We start from the raw sequence: 20,011 nt of genomic DNA, 5'->3' as shown, positions 1-20,011 counted from the left end.
ATTATTCTCAAGACACTGTTCCAACTTGCTAAATCAAAATGAACTATTTTGAAACATGACTGAGCTTCTCTACAGGCTTTACAGCTTGCTTGCTTGCTTGCTTGCTTGCTTGCTTGCTTGCTTGCTTGCTTACTTATTAAGATAGTTTAAATTAAATGTCTTGCAAACAAGTATTTATCAAAATCTAACATGCTCCTTTGCCAGCAAGTTAAGCCAAAGAACCCTAGATTAATATTTGCAAAGCAGAGAAATCTTTCATTATACTATTTAGCCTTCAAATTTAAGATGCTTCATGTCATCACTTCTTCTAAGAGCAAACTCAGGTGGAGAATAGCAACAAGACTGGATATCAGCATGCTTGGAAGAATGCCATGGTCTGAAGAAGTATTTTTTTTAAAAAAGCAAACTAAAGTGGCAACAAAATGAATAGTCCAATGAGGACTGAGCATGCTTAGTACTTATAGAATAAAGAATGACATCTGAAAAAGAAAAATGGAACAATGGGCTGGGAGAGAAGGGAGAAATGCCTTGTTTGGAGAGAATGGCTGACTGGAACCCGAGCAGGAGCTTCTTTTATGTGGAAGGACAAAATTTTGCAGTGTGATGCAGGTCCAAGTTTGTATTCTTTCAGGTCACAGTCCTGAATACACATCAATAGAAATATCTGCACCAGTTTTCTTGCCTTTATATGAAATAGTGAGGATGAGTTAGTGGGAACTGAATGTCCATGGAACTTGAAAATTGGAGGCAACCCCAAATTTCCTTCATAAACCTCACAAACACAGAGCAAGAGACTATTTTAAAGCATTAAGACTGCAATCCAAACCTGCTGCTGCAGCTCTCTGGAAGTTCCAACGTATCTGCAACCCACCCACTTACAATGGTGGCAGAAGGTGGGGAGGGCAACAGATCAGGTCCAACCCCTGTTGGTGGCAAGAATAGCACAAGTGTCCCTCTATCAGGAGACTGGTTGAGCCAGCAGAAACAAGTAGAGGGGTGCCTCCTCATCCTAGAGTTACGGAGGTTTGGACTGCTGCCTAAAATATGCCTTTCCAAAACCCGGATTTCATTACCAGAACAAATAATGGCACATTCAGGCTCAAAATTCCATTTTGTCCAGTGCATCATAGTATACCTAATATATTAATCAAATTAAAAGCCAGGCGTGCCCTTATGTTTGAAAATGCATGCCACCGATACACTGCACAATACCAAGTCCAAGATAATTTGCTCCTCAGGTAAAGATCTCAAGTTCAGAGTGTTTCTGTAATAGAGTAATGAGTGGAAAGATGAGTGATAGCAGGAATCTGAGTGAGTTACAAGTGAAGGAGTTCTGAGAAAGGACAGTTAAGAGAATATGGTGAGCAGGTAAGATCAGAGAGGAAAGGCATAGGTGAAAGGCTGGCAGTTAGGGTAGATGTTGAAAAAGGGACTTAGAAGTGATACATGTTATTCATAACTAAGTAACTATTTTTTCTTGTTTATTTTATAAAGTGTACTGGTTCTTAAATTTATCTATGTGTTCTGGTCTAGGTCGATTCTAGAAATAATACATTTCCCCCTTAGGCTTACTTTGATGTGCACAATTAAGCAAATAAAGGAAGATTCCTATTGCTCTCTGTAACTTGGTAGGTGGTGGCAGCAGATTAGAGATTACTGGGTACTTGGTCTACATTCCAAAAAGGAAGATGATCATAAACTTCAAAAATTATCTGATTCTCCTCCAATTCAAATTTTAAATGCAGAGCAAGATTCTTCATATTATATGTTCAAATGAAAAGAAGTTGTGTAATATTTTAAAAATGGAAAGCAGTCACTCTTGCAAAGAATTAAGCAAATATGCAAGAGCCTAGCACAATAGTAAATGTTAAGAAAACTTCCTGATGTTATTAACATAACAAATAGAAAATTCAGCCATGCCTAATGAAGAGAGAAGACATTCATGAATGAATAAATTAGGATAGCAATATTGGATCCAATACAGCTTTTTTGTAAAGTACTGTGCTGACACTACACATAAAAAGCCCTGGGAGGTAAATGAAGAGTCTGTAAACAACTTGCGTTATACACAATCTATTTTTGCATAAATATTTTTAGCTTATAGTGCTAGATATTGTTGCTTCCTTGCCTCTTAATGGTAAGCATGTAAAGCTAAATTCTAGAAGAGATTTTTAAAAGCTGGCTAAAAATAAAAGAACACCATGGCAAAATGGTCTTTGTATTCTAGTCCCCAACTTGTCACTCTGCACTACCCTTCAAAATTCAGTATTCTGTGAATTGTAGGTGCCTTCCTTGCAAACCACTGCTGATACTGGGGCAGACACCCCCTCCCAAAGTTACGCAGTCCCACTGATGTGTTCCTTGCAATGACACTTCCAGTAACTTTAAACAATAGCTCCTATCCAAGGAGACACCAAGACATCATATTCCCCATTGCACCTAGAGAAGGTACTATGAAAACCTGGCCCTCTGGACCAAAAAATGCATCCTTCTTTTCATCCCATCAACACACCGAAGTATCAGAAACACATTTCTACCTGTTCCTGCTGCTCCAGATGCTCAGATCATGCCCCACCTCCCTGGTTCTTAGTTCTCCAGTGCAATGCCAGTCTGACCTGACATCCTTTGTTGAACAATTGCTCTGGATTCTTTCCTAAATGATACTCTTCCCAGGTGCCTTTGACCCACCTTGAAGTTAACACAAATCCTCTGCTATTAGCATGGGCAACAACCTTCCTGGCTCTGACCCAATCTTTTAATTATTCCCAAGGTAGCTGTGCAGATGCTTAGGAACAGAGCTGCACCTGAGTCCAACAATACCTCCTACAAGTATTTTGATAATGAACACCAGATTATTTCCTTCCAGTTTTCTGACCTTCCTTGTTCTGCATGATGATAAAGTTTGAATATAGCCATTGAAGAAGCATCTTTTTCCCCCTGCCCTCCTTACCTGTATTCTTATCAATAAAGTCCATGGACTCTTCACTTGCGCTAAAGTGACTGGAGGTTGCCTTTTTCTCTGCATCCTGTTCAACATCAGATCCCGTATGAACAGATGAATTTGTACTCATTGGGGAACGGGGCATGTCTGTTAAGGAAATCCTTCGCCCAGTACTGGTACTCAGCATTGGTTTGCTCATTAAAATCTTGGGTGATGCTGTCATATCAAAGTTAAGTTTAATTTTCTCTTGTTTGTCAGTCTTAGCAGTTCCAGCACCAGGATTTGAAGGGTCTAACAACATTTGGTATTGGTTGTTGGGAGTATATGGTGTCCGGAAAGGTGCATAATTAAATACTCCAAACTTTCTGCGAATATTCTCCACATAAACCTCCATCTCTTGCATTGCACTGTTGAATATGCTTTTAGTCTTTTTCACGGAAAAAGGAATTTCTTTAGACATGAGGTAGCAATTATTTACTGGAACCCAGGCCCTGCATATAAGACAGTAAAATAATGAGGGGACATGACATTACATTTCATGTAGATTGTGTCTAAGTCTTACTTTCAAGTATGTATAGAATCTGAATAACAATCCTATGAATGAATTACATAAAATTATGCGTGTTTGAGATCGAAACCTTCATTTAGGACAAACTTAAGGATACTTCCAGTCTATGCAATACATAATGCCGTTGAGACAATACCATTCCAGGTGTATGTTTTGCTTTCAAAACAATTTGATTAAGTAAATTCAACATTTGACAGAATCAAAAAAGGGGACACTGAGCCATTCAAAACACTTTCTCACTGAACTTTTAGTCACAATTAACCAGGAAATTATTATCCAGCAGGCTGTAATTTTCCTGTAGTGTTGGCATGTCTTTTGCAACGCTGCACTAATATATTGTACTTATTAAACACCTCACCACAAGCACTTACATGACGTTGTAGGACTAGATTGTTAAGACCTGTTCATATGACAGACCATGAATACCACACTATAACACAATCAGTTCTTTGACTGGCAAACTTGGTGGCCCCATGGTAACCAAAAGGGCAGTGAGAGCAGGCATCTACAGGAAGTGTAGGAATTCCTGCATGCTTTGTGGGGTGGGGGGTAGGGGGATTCCCCAGGCACACAGTAAAATACTAATAGTATTACTTTCTTTTTTGAAAGAACGTTGCCATACCTCCTTTTGAGAGAGTAGCACATACACAAAGCATTTCTGCAGGTATAGAGCATGATAAATAGTTGGTGGGGATTTGTCATTGGGGAAGCCAGGGTCCCCACCCAAGTTCAATGAAAGCAATGGGGAAAAGTAACTCTCCTCAATGTAACATGTATCCCTGTCTTTTCAAATTTAGGGGTTCTAATATAGCCATCCTTGAAACTTTGCTCTGTAGTGCTGCAGCACTCAGTTTAGCAGCTGCTTCCACCATTCACACACCATCAATTTTATGCTCCTTTTTCAAGGGGAAATGAAGGCTGAGCCCCCACATCACACAAATTCTCATGGAGCATCAACATATTTGTCTTTCAAGTTTATATGTTACGAAGTTTCTTTTTTGTGACCCCCCCTCTATTAACAACATTACAGTGATGCTAAAATGTTAGAGTAACTACATAATGTGTATAAGGCATAAAAACATAGTTTGATCTAATGATGATCCGTTACTCTGCCACAAAATTTAGCATAGGCTTTATAATGTCCCAGAGAGTAAATGTTACTGGAGTAAAACATTGCCTCAATGTTGTGTATACAAAAACAACATCTTGATTAACTTTACATATTCAAAATATGTTTAGTAAGCTTACATTGCCATGGTGGCAACCAGTTGGTATGAGACATAAAAATATGATAATTAATGGGGAAATGGAATGTACTATACATGCTACTAATATGAAGCTCTACAAAGCAGAATAATAACATGTGAACTATGCAATAGCAACCACTGTGTGGTAATAGATATATATTTAAAAAAGAAGAGTCATTGAACCATTCAACCACCTTTTGACTGAACTCCCACCTGTCATGCTGACCAAAGAAACGAGCATCAACTTGACCGTCTTTATCCCTCAGTGCTTTAGCAGGCCAGAATGGGAAACCTTTGAGCTTAGCCCAGACCAACGGGTGTGGATTGCTCTAGAGGAAAGTGCACAGAGACCACACAGTGAGAAACTATTTAAAGACATGTAGTACTTTCTAATTATTGGCATGCAAGACAATACTTTAAGATATGATATGGATTGCATATTTCAGATATTGCAATGTAGCTTCCTTATGCAGAAAGGGTAGCGTTTGTCCAAATAATTGAACAGTTTTAAGCTTTCCCATTCTTTGTATGTTATGAAGAGAAATGCTTGTCTTGCCTTTCCTTGAAATCTCAGTCCTGTTTGTGGTGGTAGTGAGGGGAATTCAGAAGGCTTGCCCTAGAAATTATTTTATTTCTATAGCTAGCAAAACTCACCCAACATTGAAAGTTTTGCATCACTTCTGGAAGTTGCTTGGAATGGGGTTTGCTGAATCTCCATGAAAACAAGACGAACAACGCTCATGGTTTGTATGGAGAGCATTAAACCACAAGCCTGAATTCAGACAAGATGCCGAGCAAAGCGATGGCTTAGCTCCGGACAACAGCAAAATGACCGGAGAGGAGTAAAGCAGGTATGATCTCTGTTTCAGGAGCCTACTTGTTTGTGCTAAGTCAAGGTTTGGCTTGAGTTACATGAGAATGAGGGTACAGTGAACCATTATTTATTTCAGACTATGTGACGCAGAACTGAGGCCTTTACTTCAGTCTCTATTACAACAGTCATTTAAAGTAGGCTTTTCCATTATCCATGTATTGCATTTTAGAGGGCAGGAGAAATAAAGAGACGGAGAACAGGGGCTTGTCAAGGTGTTAAAATGGGAAAGATAGCCGTACAGGTGATTAGGTTTCCCAATGCATTTCAAGAAAACATATTTAACAAATGAATTTCTTTCAATGTTTCTTAATAGGACTGCTTGGGGAAATTTCTTTCAGTTCACCAAAGCAGATATGTACTGAAAGAAATGCCCTATCTCAAAATTTGTTAGGAACCCAAAAACTTTTTCTTTATGGCTGTTTTTGATTCTCGGTTGCTTGCTTACCAAAGTCCCTACAAGAGACAGTGGCTGAGAATTTGAACTGTGCTTGTACTCTTGGCCACTACATTAAGTTTCTGTTACCTGTTGAAGTAGTTTGCACATTGACAATCAAACCATATATTTGACATTTAATTCACATAAATTAAAACTGAACTCAAGTGCAAAACTGAAGACTGATTTTAAGGACTGGGTGTTTTAGCAAAATTCCTGTTTTTCACAAAAGGCTGGAGTGCTTGGGTCTGCCAAGGAGGAGGAGGAGGACCATGAACAAATTCAACTTTTGGATTTACACATCAAATGTAGCTTAAAAATGCATACTTACAAACTAAAGTAGATTTCTCTAGGTCACTTACAGATTTAAAGTAAGAAGCAAAAGAATAACTCCAAACTTAAACTGGATTAAGTGTGGACTTTAAAAAAAAAGATTTTACTTACACAAGGCTCACAAAACCAATTCTCTCGTTTTTGGCAAGCAGCTAAATAACATTCTGGACATACTTCGATTTCATTCATCTGTAAAGAGAAACATCAGCTACTGTAGGAGTTGGGAGTGTGTTATTCAATTTTAATTATTCCAACTGTTCTATTAAAAGGAATCCAGAGCAAGAAGAGCAGTCATTCATAATTTTCTACTGCAGAGAATAATACATTCTGCCAGTCTGTGAATTCTGAAATTTAAGCATACTAAGCATACTAAGGCTGCAATCCTGATTAAAGTGAGAGCAAGTCTCATTGGAACTTACTACTGTGAAAATATGTATACAGTATGAAAACTAACTAGGTAATACATACCTCATGCTCACAGATTTTGATTATGACTTTTGCTGTTTGTGTTAATTTGTGATTTCCTGAGGAAACAGATAAGCAGATGTCTAATAAAATCTCCATTGTAAAGACATGTTATTTGTACTACAATCTAAAATAAATATTTCTATTGGTTGGTATTCAAAATATTTATTAAAGGGAAATTATTGGTAAATTGAAAACTAACAGAACAAAGAATGGTTTGCAAAAAAATAAGGCTTTCATCCTTTCCTGAACCCAGGCATAACATGGCCACAACATTTTGGAAAGAATCCTCTCTTTAAATAGTAGTTATTGGATAGAAGTCCCTTTTAGTGTTAGCATTCTGCATTTCAGAACCACGTTTTTTAACTTAGCCTCATACAAAGCAAACCAACTTAACATATATTTTAAGTCATGCCAGTATGAAAAAATCAACTAGAAATATCTTCTTTCTTGGAGTTTAAATCCCTCAACTTATTTAGATTTCAAGTTCTTATTTATGGATGCTTCGTCTGCCATTTGTTGTGGCATTACCATAATGTGGCCTCATGATCAAATGATACAGTTTATCATCTTACACATACTTACCTCCATTGTAAATAATGCAATTGTGCAAAATCCATTTGGCATCAGCCAAAAAAGCTTCTGTGCATCCATACATCTTCTTTTTAACATTCTGCAAAAGAAAATATAAAAAATGTATTGGAATTTGAAAATCCAGAAACTAAGTTCACATTTTATTCCATACATATTAATGAAAAGCTGTGCCTAGATTTTACCAAAAGTGAGATTACTGTCAAAAGTGTTTTAGTTTGTTCATAGTCAAGAACTTAGTTGACATAATCAACTTTGCCTTAATTTGACACAAATGTAATTTATTTGCATATCAAAATAGCATACTATGACTAGGAGTTTTAGAAGTCCCAAGATACTCAAAACAATTGCTGCTAAGGTAATTTCTGTTTCATATACAAAATCAGGTAAAAGACAGCTCAACAAAATATTGGTGGAGTAGGATCACAATTTTTAAAATGTTGGCAATAAAATTGGTATTAATAGTTAAGAAAGCCATCCTCAAAATTCTCAACATTTTGTAAACTGGACATTCTAGTGCAGTTTGCAGCCATTTTAAAAATAGAGAAAATTCATCTACAATGGGGCCGTTTATGCCTGTTTCCAGAATCTGCCATATTCTCCTAAATTCCATCAAATTAACCTTAATAGTTTGTAACTGTTGAGGCACATGACAGATATGGGAGAAACAGAAGTTGTGCCCATGTGTCACAGTAAGCCATGGTTAACATGGATAAACAAACAAACAAACAAACAAATAATGACAACAGTTCACCATGGACAAGCTGTTCACTCCTCCTTACTAGAGAATGGGCGCAAGAACCACAGTGCCTGGATTGGCATTACCTACAAATTAAAGTGGAACAATTGCAACCCCCAAACAAAGCCACAATCTGAAGCAAAGTTTTTTTCTTGGCTTATCAATCATAGCTGTTGGGAGTGAAACAAACCACAGCCCCTGGTTCAGACATAAATACTAAGACAAAAATTGTGGTTGTTTCACTCAAATACTAGCAAGGCAGGGTGAAGGAAGAGCTATCTGTGCATTCATAGCAAACCATTAATCATGGTTTGCTGTCATGCGAGAATACATCTAGAAAGAGCATGGCTATTATAGGCTGTGGGAAATAATAGTTATATCTGGATATATTTATTTATTTAAACGGATTTATATATTGTTTATTCACTAAACCTCTAAATGGTATACATATAATACAGGATAAAAGTTGTAACACAAAGAAGGAAACCCAGTAAGATGGGGGCGAAATAAACTCTTTAAAAAATTATTGTGATGCAAATTTTCACCCATATAAAAAGAGGGGGAAACAGGTTTGTTGTGTTCTAAAAGAAAATAGTTACTGACAACAAAGAGATAAAATAATAGAGAAGTTAGCACAGCAGCAAGACCAACACCCACCTTATTTTTGTAATTTTAAGTTGTTTTAAGCTGTTTTTAATATTGTGTTTTAATATTAATGTTTTTAATTGCTATAACCTGTCCTGGGACCTTGTGGTTAAGGGTGGGTAAAATAATAATAATAATAATAGCACAAAGGATAATAATGGCCAATATTTCCAGTATAGCTATTGGGCAAGCTTGCTCATCATCTAAAGGGGGAACTGCGTGGATTTTAGAATGAGACAATACATATAGTTATGAGCACAGTAACAACAATCTAGTAGAATTAAATAGGATTTTTCTCCTTGCTATCAACCAACCTTTTCTAATGTACAAAGGTCCATTGGATGAAATATGTATTCTGCATAATCTGGATGCTGATCAAGTGAAACTGGCTTTTGAAATGGCTCTGTCTGTTTAAATAAAAGCAAAAACAGAGAGTCAGGACTGCAACATTTATTGCATTAAAACTGGTTTCAACTAATCAATTAAAACTTTTGTCAAAGTAAAAAATTGCCCAAACAGGCTGATGACACATTATCTAATATTATTTAGCAGAAGCAAAAGCAACAGTAGTACAAGTCCTCGTAAAAACAGCAAATGGCAAGGATATTTTAGAACCATCGGGTTGCATCCAATTCAATCATGCTCTGAAGAGACCACTGAAATCAATAGACTAACTTAAGCCCATTGATTTCAATGGGTGTACTCTGAGCATAACTCAGTTGGCTACAACTAAGTGCCTCCAGTGAGAGAAATGGGGGAATAGGGGAATACCACCTTTAAAATTTTACATGCTATGACAGAGAGATAAATAATCTAAAACAAAGAAAGCTTGCCTTTCACTTCAGAACTATTGTTTTTACTTTTTTAAATTTATAGATATCAAATCATCTAAACTCTTTTATATAATTGGCTAAAGATTTGTTCAAAAGTGATTGTGCAAGTTAGACATAAACCAACATCTTGTGAACAAACATCTGCCATCAAATTATAGATGGCAGTCTGCTGGTCTTAATAGTAAATGCCTTCTCCCCCCCCCCCCCACCTCCCATGGTGGCAGGAAACCAATTTTTTCCACTATACATTAGATAGGGTAAGACAATTCTGGGGAGCTTTACATGTAGTCAGAAATCTAAAGGCTGAACGACAATATCCAGTGGAGTGAAATAGTAACACATATTATTCTTACCCCTGGCTGTTTCATTTTCTGTAGTGCAAACTTGAGCAAGTAGGATAGCTGTTCAATAGTGAGCATTGTCATAGCTTTACTCTGTGTTTCTATGCATTCCGCTACAGTAATTTTCTAAAAGTAAAGATTGAAAATACTGAAAAAATTGCAAAATGTGTGCAGATGAGCACCCCATCACCCCTTCATTATTGTGGATCATGAAGTTTAATGCCACATGCAGATATGGATGTTGATAATTAATTTTCCCTTAAGGGGTGCAATGAATATTGCAACAGTCCTGTGTTCATGAAAATGTCCTATTGGTTCAGATTCACGTGGGGATAGGGGAGGATGAAGACAGGCTGGCTTTGCTGGCAGTTTCTGACTGATCCCCCAAATGCTACTGAATTATGAATCCTGAAGTTAAATGTGGCTGGGCACTTGCCCAAATCTTCCTTATTTCCAACATTATGCCCAAGGAGCTTAGGATTTTGCAACACTTGTCTTGGACAGGAAGGAAGATTGTGAACCAGAGAATCGTGGTTAACAGGAAAGAATCATGTTGCCATAGAGGATAATGGAATATGTGTGAGTGGCAATAATCACTCCAAATAACCTATTTAGGTCGTCTATTTCCCCCCTAACAAATAAAACTGAAAATGCTTCCAAATGTAGAGGACTATAATTACGCTCTTTCTAAATGAAGTGTACCATTTTTCATTATACTGAGGCATCTACCTGTTGGTGTGCAAGGCTAGCAGTCTTGCCATACCTAGAATGATTGCTGGTATCTATCCTGTACAGTATTAATTTGCCAAGGTTTTTTTTCTTTGCTCTTTATACTAATAATCTCAGAGGCAATGACTAAATCCCCATTCATACTTCATGCTAGTGGTCTGGAACCTGCTTCCCTGTGAAGTTTTTTTACATTGCCTCAGTAAGTATCTGAATGCAGAAAACAGGTAGGGAAGGCTAATCCTTCCCAGCAGGGAAAGAGTAAGGAAGAAAGGAATCGTATTGGCCTTGCACACACCGAAGTGATGCGAAGAAGATATCATACATAAACTGCTTTCACCACAACAAGCTAAGTGTCGCTCAGGAGGCGCAAATGGACACAAATGCCCCTGCCATCCCCATACAGTGGTACAAGACACAATGAACAAAGAGGATGTAGGTGATAAGGATGGGGAGAAACATTAATCAAAGAAAAACAAACAGAATGGTAAATATTGGCAAAAGCCTTATTTTGGATGCAACTTTGCATTGCTTCTCTGCCTTTCCAAAAAGTGACCAGGAAGTCACACTGGAAAGAAAAAAACATGGTTCTGAGAGGTGAAAACCAGTAGCAATGAGACACATATTCACCTCAGATAGACTAACCTCACATTCTGGGCAAAACCAATCCCCCTCTGGCTCCGCTGTCAGTTTCAGACACTTAGCATGATAAACCCGAGGGCAGAGTTCACAGCAGAGGACTTGGCCTTCCCGATGACAAACCCAGCAATAGAAATCATTCCGTCCATCCTGCGGTACAACATCAACAGGGTCTGTGGTGAGTGGCTGCTTCATATAGTAAAACGGACCATGTCTTAGTTCTGACTGAAATGTAGGCAAGAAAGACAGGTTTGGTTTCAAAACAAATTTGTATTTTAAAATAAATATGATGATCAAACATGACCAACCAGCCCCCACCAGCATTTGATACAGCCCACCTAATATTAATTCAGATGACTTCTCTCATTCAGTACATAATAAGCATTTGAAACCAGAGCAACATATATCTCCCTCAGGCAAGTACAGTTGTCTCAACTTAGATGTACTTTAATTAGGACCAAACTAGATGCAGTTAGTAACTGTATACTTGTGTGTGTTTTTTAAGCAAATACCATGGGTGGGTTGAGGGGAGAATCAACCCATTGTCCAGAAATATATCAGACACCCTACACCACATCCAATACTTGAATTGGGAAAGAAACTTGCATTAGCTGCAATGGTACATAGATAAGCATAATTAACTATCTTTATTGGGCAGATGACTCTATCGGACAACCTTCACCAGAAAAATCCGAATTTAACCCGACATTTCATGTGCTTTAAATGTGTGAATGTTTGAACAGGAAGGTGCAGGACAGTAGTAAACAATGTGCACATTTGTGAAAAAATTAGAAGGGGAAAGGAGAGGACATACAGTGGTACCTTGGTTTACAACCATAATCCGTTCCGGAGGTCCGTTTGTAAACCAAAACAGGTTGTAACCCAAGGTGCGCTTTTGCCAATGGGGCCTCAAAAAAAATAATGTTCGTAATCCAAAAAAAGATGGGTTGTATTCCCAAAAAAGGTTGCAAACCGGGACACGCACTTCCGGGTTTGACGTGTTTGTAATTCAAAATGTATGCAAACCAAGGTACCACTGTATACCTCTCTTTACAAGTATCTGTCTGGAAATAAATGTGCCATTCCATCAGGCTAGCCAAGCGAGAGATGGAGAAAAGAATATCTTCCTGCTCTGCTTCTATTCAAATTTGTTGTTACTAGAACTTTGTACCTTTAAAAATATGTGCTTGTGTTAGCTTATTTCCCTTTACATGACTTTTCTTTTAGATTACAAGTCTGAGGGCAGACTTATTTGTCATTTAGCTTCCAGAGGTTTAGGGAGTCCTTTCAGCTCAGATAAAATGCTTTAAATATATGTTGATCCTTTACCCTTCCAATGCTAGTCCTTCTTGCTCAAAACCATTAACGTATTTTTAAAAGACAACTGGGCCAACTCAATAGTTGCTCAGCTATCACTTCAGAAAACATTGATTCTAAATTAATTAACAGTAGAAGTTTGCTTCAAAGCAAAGCATATTTTGGTCTTTAGCCATTTTGTATATGAGCACATTCAATAAAAGCCCAAAAGAAACAGGACATGTTTGTTCACAATAGAAATTATTTTTTTACTTTTTCTGCCTTTAATATCTTTGCAAAGAAAGTAATCCTGCAGGAATAAAAAACACTTAAAATAGCTAAACCCATGTCAACTCCAAAGAAACACATGATTCCAACACCTCTGCAGTTCCAGCAGCTTGTGTTCAAAATATGGTACTGTATAATAATAATAATAATAATAATAATACCCCGCCCATCTGGCTGGGTTTCCCCAGCAACTCTGGGCGGCTAGCTGTTCTGTTCACACCAAAATGCATCAAACATACATTCTAATCTAGTTACTACAATAAGGCATGTCAATGTGAAAAGAGGTCACTAATATGACCCAACCTATCATCATTTCCTAGTGTACAATTCTAAATGTGGTCCAGTAGGTATCATAAAATATGCTGCAACGTAAACTGCAGTAGTGTGTCAAAAGGATAATGAATACACCACACTGATGGACAAAATAAGCAAAGACAGAGGGCAAATGCCAAACATTATTACTAAAACTAAAGTGGCCCCACTGCTCCAATTAGGAGCAATTCTTTAGCGCAGACGAGATTTGTCCTGAGAGTGCTCCTCATTCACATTCCTTGAGCCTCCAAGGAACACCTTCAGCAAAACAAAAAGACCACACTTGAGACCTGACATTCCCAATATTTCCAAAGTTAGAAAACCAAATAAACAGACCCAAGGAGAAACTTAAAACTCTTATATAGTTTCAGTCTTTGAACTCTCCATACCAGCCTCTCTCAACCTTCAGTTCTCAGATGCTGTTGGGCTACAATTCTCATCATCCCTGACCACTGATCCTGCTAGTTAGGGATGATGAGAGTTGTAGTCCAACAACATCTCAGGACCAATGGTTGAGAAAGGCTACTCTATACAATTTTAGCCTTCTTTATATATTTTTAAATGTTACACAACTGAACATTACTGCAACCTCAAACTCATTTACAGTATTCAATCAAAAACTGAAGTTCAGTTTGCCACTGGGAAATCAGTAGTTCTTGGAAGTAACTATTGCTTCATATAGAAATCAGTGACTCTGAAGTTCAAACAATTATTTGGCTGCTGCTGGAGATGAAGTTTATAGAGTTCTATGAAGGCATGAAATATGTTGCTTGCAATCTAGGACAGTAATCATCCTGGATTTCACATCCTGTTGGACAACTTGCTGCAAAAACCTTTCAGCTCAAAAAAGGTTCCTTTCCTTATTTTCACAGCAACTTGAAAATAGCTGTAACACTAGAGATACTCTATCAATATTAATTCAATTCTAGAAACAGTAACATAAGGTAACTAAATGTGTCTTTTTTCTTTTTGCTGCAATAGGTTAGTAATAGTTATGACCACTAGGTGACACCTGAGACACTTCAGTTAAAAGTTGCTTGGACCTGCTCCAACTAAGATGCTGCAGGCTTACTATGTACTGCAGGATGCACCTCTAAATAACTGCTTGTCTAACTGTTATGGATATTTTTCATTTTGTAGAACCTGAGGACATGGACAAGATTCTTTGAAGGCTAGGGCCTACCACATACAATTTATTAAGATTGCCAGATAAATCTAGCCAAGTAGGTCAGAAGAGTGGTAAATGTCTTTCTTGCATGGTCCAATATGGTCTTAAGGAAGTGGTAGTAAAACTTTTCTTGGAAAAAACTCTCATTGATCATTTCTAGCCAGTCTCCAACATTCCATTCCTGGTTAAGCTGACTGAGCATGTGATGACTTATCAACTCCAGGTTTTCCTGGATGAGGTAGATTTTCTACATCCATTCAGTCGCTTCTGATAGAATCAGACACGGTATCCATTTGCATAGCCTGGCCAGGATGGGACTTGGGGACATTGTTTTAATAGTGGCTCCAGTCTTTCCTGGAGGGTCTGTTCCAGAACACAATGCTGAAAATTACTGCTTGCAATTAGGCTATGGTAACTCAGAGGGTTCCATCTTGTCATCTAAGCTTTTCAACATCTGCACAAAATCACTGGGCGAGGCTGTTTGGAGATTTAAATGTTGTACCATCAGCATGTTAATAACAAGACAGCTTTTACTCTCCTTTCCATTCTCTCTGGCATGTTATTGTCATTATTTGTTCTGCTCTTTCATTATATTTTATTCCACTTCTTTAATGTATTTAGTTCTAAAATATAAGATAGTTTTACTCATGTTTTTGTACCAGTTGTTGGCAGCTGCCTTAGGCATGATCCATAGAAAAGCAAGATAGAAATATTTAATACATAAATAGTCCTAACTACATTGCTGTTTGAGAGAGACTTCTCCATTACAAATCCTACTTCAACACTATAGGTAACACGTTAAGATTACCATATCCAAATTGCTACTGCTGCTGTTTCCACTTACAGTATTAATGTTTACATTGAGAAGTGTGCCAACAAATAGTGTGTCATATTATCACCAACTATATGCCAATACCAAAAATGTTACACTCCCCTGATTTACTCCCATAGAAATAGAGAAGGAACACATGTATCAGAAATACCAAAAGAGACATTTGGTTATGTTGTCTCTCAGCAGCTTCAGGATAGGAAGACTTAGTTTCAGTTCTTACTGTATCAAAAACTAGAATACTAAAAATGACAAATGTGATACTGATAGTTTAGAAAGACTTTGCAGTTGCTTCAAAAGAACAATAGCACTGCTGTTATTTAAGCAAGATTAGTGCTTTGTAGAATTACTGCAAAAATTCAAATGTAGATCTTTCTTTTTTACTGTAAAATGTATGAAGAATTTTACAGTATTTTCCAAGAATGCTTTGTTCACTTTTTGTTGTGGTTGCTTAGCCTACCAGAAATAATCACTGCTTAGTTATACTTAATCTGAAAGTGCTTTAGTGGTTGTCGTTACATTATGAATACTACAATCACAAGAAGATGATTATTGCAATCATACAAATATAGCAACCACATACTCATTGTCTTCAATTGCCACCTCAAAAATTTGGGCAGCGCCACATGCTGCCCTAATTATTTTCTATTAATAGAAGACAGACTAGGAGATGAGTATGCAGAAAATAGGAAATCTCCATTAGGAGATACCATTTTTCAACAAATGCTACAGTATCAGAGAAACTAATACCACAGCTAAACATGGAGTTTCTCCAAGGCATGGAGAAACTGTTTAACACAGTAAGCATCCAATGATTAGCCGGTTAGGATTAATCTGTAATAGATATTCTCTATGTATTCTGAGAACTTTGGTTAAAGTGTGGTATACAAATAAAATGCATAAACATTACATTTGCTTAAGTATACCTGGGCTTTGACTCATTTACTGGAAATCATTATTACTAGGAAAAAGTTGCTTTTAGTGTGCTTACATAGTGATCAATAGAGCATGATAATGTAGAAAAATTTCCTAGTTTCCCTGGAACTATTTAGCAATCTAAATATCAGCAATCTAAAATTATCTCTTGGATATTCTCTTGCTATATTTATTTACTAAGTAGCATTAGTTGTTAGTGGTGCATTTGTTGTTTCATTTTAGCAATACAGATACAAAAGTAGCAACTGGAGTAGCAATGTAGGAGGTATTTTGCCATCACAGACAAAACACTTTCTGAGTAGGATATTTCAGCAAATGAATGATCAGCAGCACTTTTAGCACTCCAGCATTGTATTTCTCTCAAAACATACAGCTCCAGAACTTCCCAGCGCTGCCCAGTTTACTTGCAAAAGAGCTAAGTAGCCTGCTGGCAAGGCACCCATGAAGGGTGCAGTATTCCAGGTGTGGTCTGACCAACGCAGAATAGAGTGGTACTATTATTTCCCTTGATCTGCACCTATACTTTTGTTGAGTGTGAGAACTGAGAAGAGAGGAGCAGGACTGGCTACCAGAGCTTCAGGCCCAAAGTGATGGAGAAACACTGGTTGGCCATGTCTGGAAGTAAGATTCTGAACTAGGTAAGGTTTTGGCTTGACTCAGTAGACCTCTTCATACGTTATGTGAATTCATTATTTTAAATAACTAAAGAATAAAGGATTCCCTTTGTTTAGGTTGGTCAAACCCTGGAAGTACGGGGGAGGGGGAGGAGGTCTATTCAATATAAGGGGCAAGAAAATTTGACTGACATTAGAGTCTGTTTAACCAGAATTCTGTTTACTTACAAAAATAGCACTCATTTAGACTTCACTTCTTAGTTTCAGATAAATCTTGGCTGCTGTAGAAACTAGAAATAAAACAGTAATCTCCATCTTCAGTAGACCCTACAGCCAATGCAGAACTATTACCATAAGTACAGATACTGGACCAAGGAAAGAGTTGTGCACCTAGTAACCTCCAATGGTTTCATATAAAACACTGCATCAAATCCACGACTTCTATTACCTGCTCTTTATTATTACTGTTCAATAAGCCAGGTTTCTTTTTCTTTTTAATAGGGCTTGATGATGCGTCCTCTGGGGAGTGGCCATTGGAAGAGTGTGGAGGACTTGGAAACTTCCTTTTTTGTGCTGTACGTTCAGCAGAGCCAGGATCTATAACAAAAATTATACCAACATTAAGCACCCCTAGCATACCACTAATGTACTAGCACTTTTTAGTATTTCAATGAACAGGACATAATAATACAGGTAATAATGCAGTAAAGAGAGAGAATGCCAGGAAGGCTCTCTGTGGACTCCCAGAACTACTTTTTCTTGTACAGTATTGTGAACAATTCCACCAATTTCCCCTTGCCACAAATTTAAAAGTATTTTATTTAAGATATATCCAGCAAGTATCAAATACTACATGCAAGTAATTTCTATATGTATAATCTAGCTCTCCACTTACTCAGCTACATGACTATCACCACCAAGCCATGAGGAATCAGCCTAGACAAGAAAGTATGAAACTGAGGCCAAGCAGGCAAATATTACACACCTTGGAAAGTTCCAGAATGATTATTACCTAACATCACTCTTGGTCATTGGTCTTGTGAAATGGTTATACAGAACCTAAACAATACTGCTGGGCACAACTGTGAAAAGTCAACAGCTTAAGAACAGTAAATGCTGAGAGGATGATGTGATTTAATTCTACTGATTAAGCATAACTAGAAAGGGTTCCAGAAGGGTTCCAAAGCATGCCTTTGGAAAATAAATTTATTTTAATATTGCATATTATATAAATACCCAGAGAAAAACACACCAAGTAGAAATTCAGTTTGGAATGTAGCTACCCAAATTTTTAATCTTCACATGACAATTTCCCTACCATTGTATTACTTATTTGTGGGTCATTCCACGCCAAATCACCTGATGCCATGTGCTCTCACAACTCAGATTTTCTTCAAAATAATTTTTATATGTAGATAACTATGAGATAACCTCAAATTATTATTTTTTAAAGATTTTTTTGGTCCAAAATTGGGCGCAGGATAATTTTTTGAAGATTTCTATTTTCACGTGATTTAGGCCAATGAAATTTCTGCGTCATTTTAGAAAAAACCTCCTGTTTTGCTTATTTTTCAACCAATTGGGCTTATTTTGGTATCACACATTCATGAGCATAGTTAAAATTGTACCCTCTTATGTTACAATGTCATCAAATTAAGTTATATTGATTATTGAATAAAAATAAAACACTTCTGCAATGATATGGTGAAAGCTATTGTTTCCCATACATGTAATATTCAATGATGCTGTTTTGACCACTGTATGCAACATGACCTTTCTGAATCAGCAAGAAAAAAAATGTATTTATGTATTTGCTGTACTTTTTTAAAAATTAGCATGAAAATCAACATACTTTGGGTTTAAGATATTTGACAGCACACAAAATGTGCTGTCGGGTGACAGGGTTACAAAATGTACTTTCTGTGGTAGAATTTTTTTTTATGTCACTTCACGTTTGTATTCAAATATGTCCTAGAAAGTTATGTGTTACCAAATGTAATCAAAGTTCCTATTATCACCCACTAAGAGCAACCACAGCACAAATACATTGGATCAAAAGCAAAACATGATGAGCATGAAAGTTGCCTTCTACCAAATCATACCATAGGCCCAGCTCGCTTGGTATTTTGAATACCAGGATTTATTAATCAATTTCAACCAATGGACACATTTTGAATTTTGAGAAACTGCTACGGGCACTATCACAAAATGGTGGCCATGGGGGCATGGCATAACACAAAATTAAAGTACAGCTGTTGTTGTATTCCCCATTGTCCCCTGGACAAGCTCATGCTTGCCTTGGGAAGTCACCTATGTCCTGTTGGTCCTGATTGTGGAGTTCACACACTATTGATTCTCTTCCCACACACTGATGTTATTTCAATCTAAAAGAGAGCAATCCCCAGTACGAAGAAAAACATACACAAAGTGGCAACACCACACTCTAGTGCACGCATGAGAATAGAGTCATTGCTCCTTGCACCCAGATTATCTAGCTCAGAACCAGCCACGGCAAATCTCCTTGAAAGTACAATATAGCTCTATGTTGACTAACTATATAACTGCAAGGAAGCAGCAAAATATCTGAATCCACTATGGAAATGAGGTTATAACAACCAGATTCAAAAAACTAGTATAATGTGACTGTGCACTGCGGCAATGTTCACAGTCAGCCTTTGTGATGATGGCAGGACTAGCTACGTTATTTTTAGAGAAATATCTCACTTCCACATCCTTCCTGATGTGCAAAAAGGAACATTCTCAGTTCTCCACTCAAGCCACTTGTAAATATATTGACGTTTTTGCCTTTCCAGTTTAGGAGCCTGAAAAACTGAGGTACAGCAAAGTCAAGAACACAAGAAAAAATAGTCTTGTTGAAGATCCCTTGGCAGAACTGCTAAAATAAAGTTCAGCTTGCCAACACAGCTTGGAGCTAATTACATTACATTAGTAACAGTCACTTTCCCATTAAAATCCTACCAAATTATGTATCCTAATTCAATTGCTTAGTAAGGGAGAACATTTTCCACACCCTCATAATTATGCCCTCTTAAATATTTCTTATTTACATTATACTCTACTCAACCAACAGACTTTAGGCAGCTTACAGTGTCAATAAAAATATTAAAAAGCCATTAAACCAACCCATATTGTGTTCACAGTCAAAAATCATAGAACACAAACACCAAATTCA

The 20,011-nt window shown here is 37.2% G+C and overlaps 1 protein-coding gene across 28 annotated transcripts in view; it reads right to left on the bottom strand.

Annotated features, from left to right (window-relative positions):
• The window catches only part of ZMYND8 (zinc finger MYND-type containing 8), an 82,578-nt gene that overhangs the window by 21,557 nt on the left and 41,010 nt on the right, over positions 1-20,011 (bottom strand). For 9 of the 28 annotated variants that reach the window (XR_014566073.1, XM_083746149.1, XM_083746152.1 and 6 more), the window contains 9 exons: positions 17,267-17,415; positions 11,367-11,600; positions 10,023-10,136; positions 9,151-9,243; positions 7,447-7,534; positions 6,865-6,920; positions 6,508-6,585; positions 4,970-5,085; positions 2,951-3,432 (listed from right to left, as the gene is read on the bottom strand). Coding sequence is in view for 23 of the 28 variants with exons in the window: in XM_083746149.1 (XP_083602275.1) it covers positions 2,951-3,432; positions 4,970-5,085; positions 6,508-6,585; positions 6,865-6,920; positions 7,447-7,534; positions 9,151-9,243; positions 10,023-10,136; positions 11,367-11,600; positions 17,267-17,415 (1,410 nt within the window). In the remaining 5 variants the exon portion in view is untranslated. Of the gene's footprint in view, positions 1-2,950; positions 3,433-4,950; positions 5,086-6,507; positions 6,586-6,864; positions 6,921-7,446; positions 7,535-9,150; positions 9,244-10,022; positions 10,137-11,366; positions 11,601-17,266; positions 17,416-20,011 lie in introns of all 28 variants that reach the window. The other 19 variants (XM_083746150.1, XM_083746142.1, XM_083746141.1 and 16 more) reach the window with 5 other exon arrangements.

This window comes from Podarcis gaigeae (assembly GCF_964106915.1).
Source record: "Podarcis gaigeae genome assembly, chromosome: 6".
In the NCBI taxonomy this organism is placed as follows: domain Eukaryota; kingdom Metazoa; phylum Chordata; class Lepidosauria; order Squamata; family Lacertidae; genus Podarcis; species Podarcis gaigeae.
The sequence above is the reverse complement of the archived record's forward strand: the minus strand, read 5'-3'. Positions and strand labels throughout refer to the sequence as shown.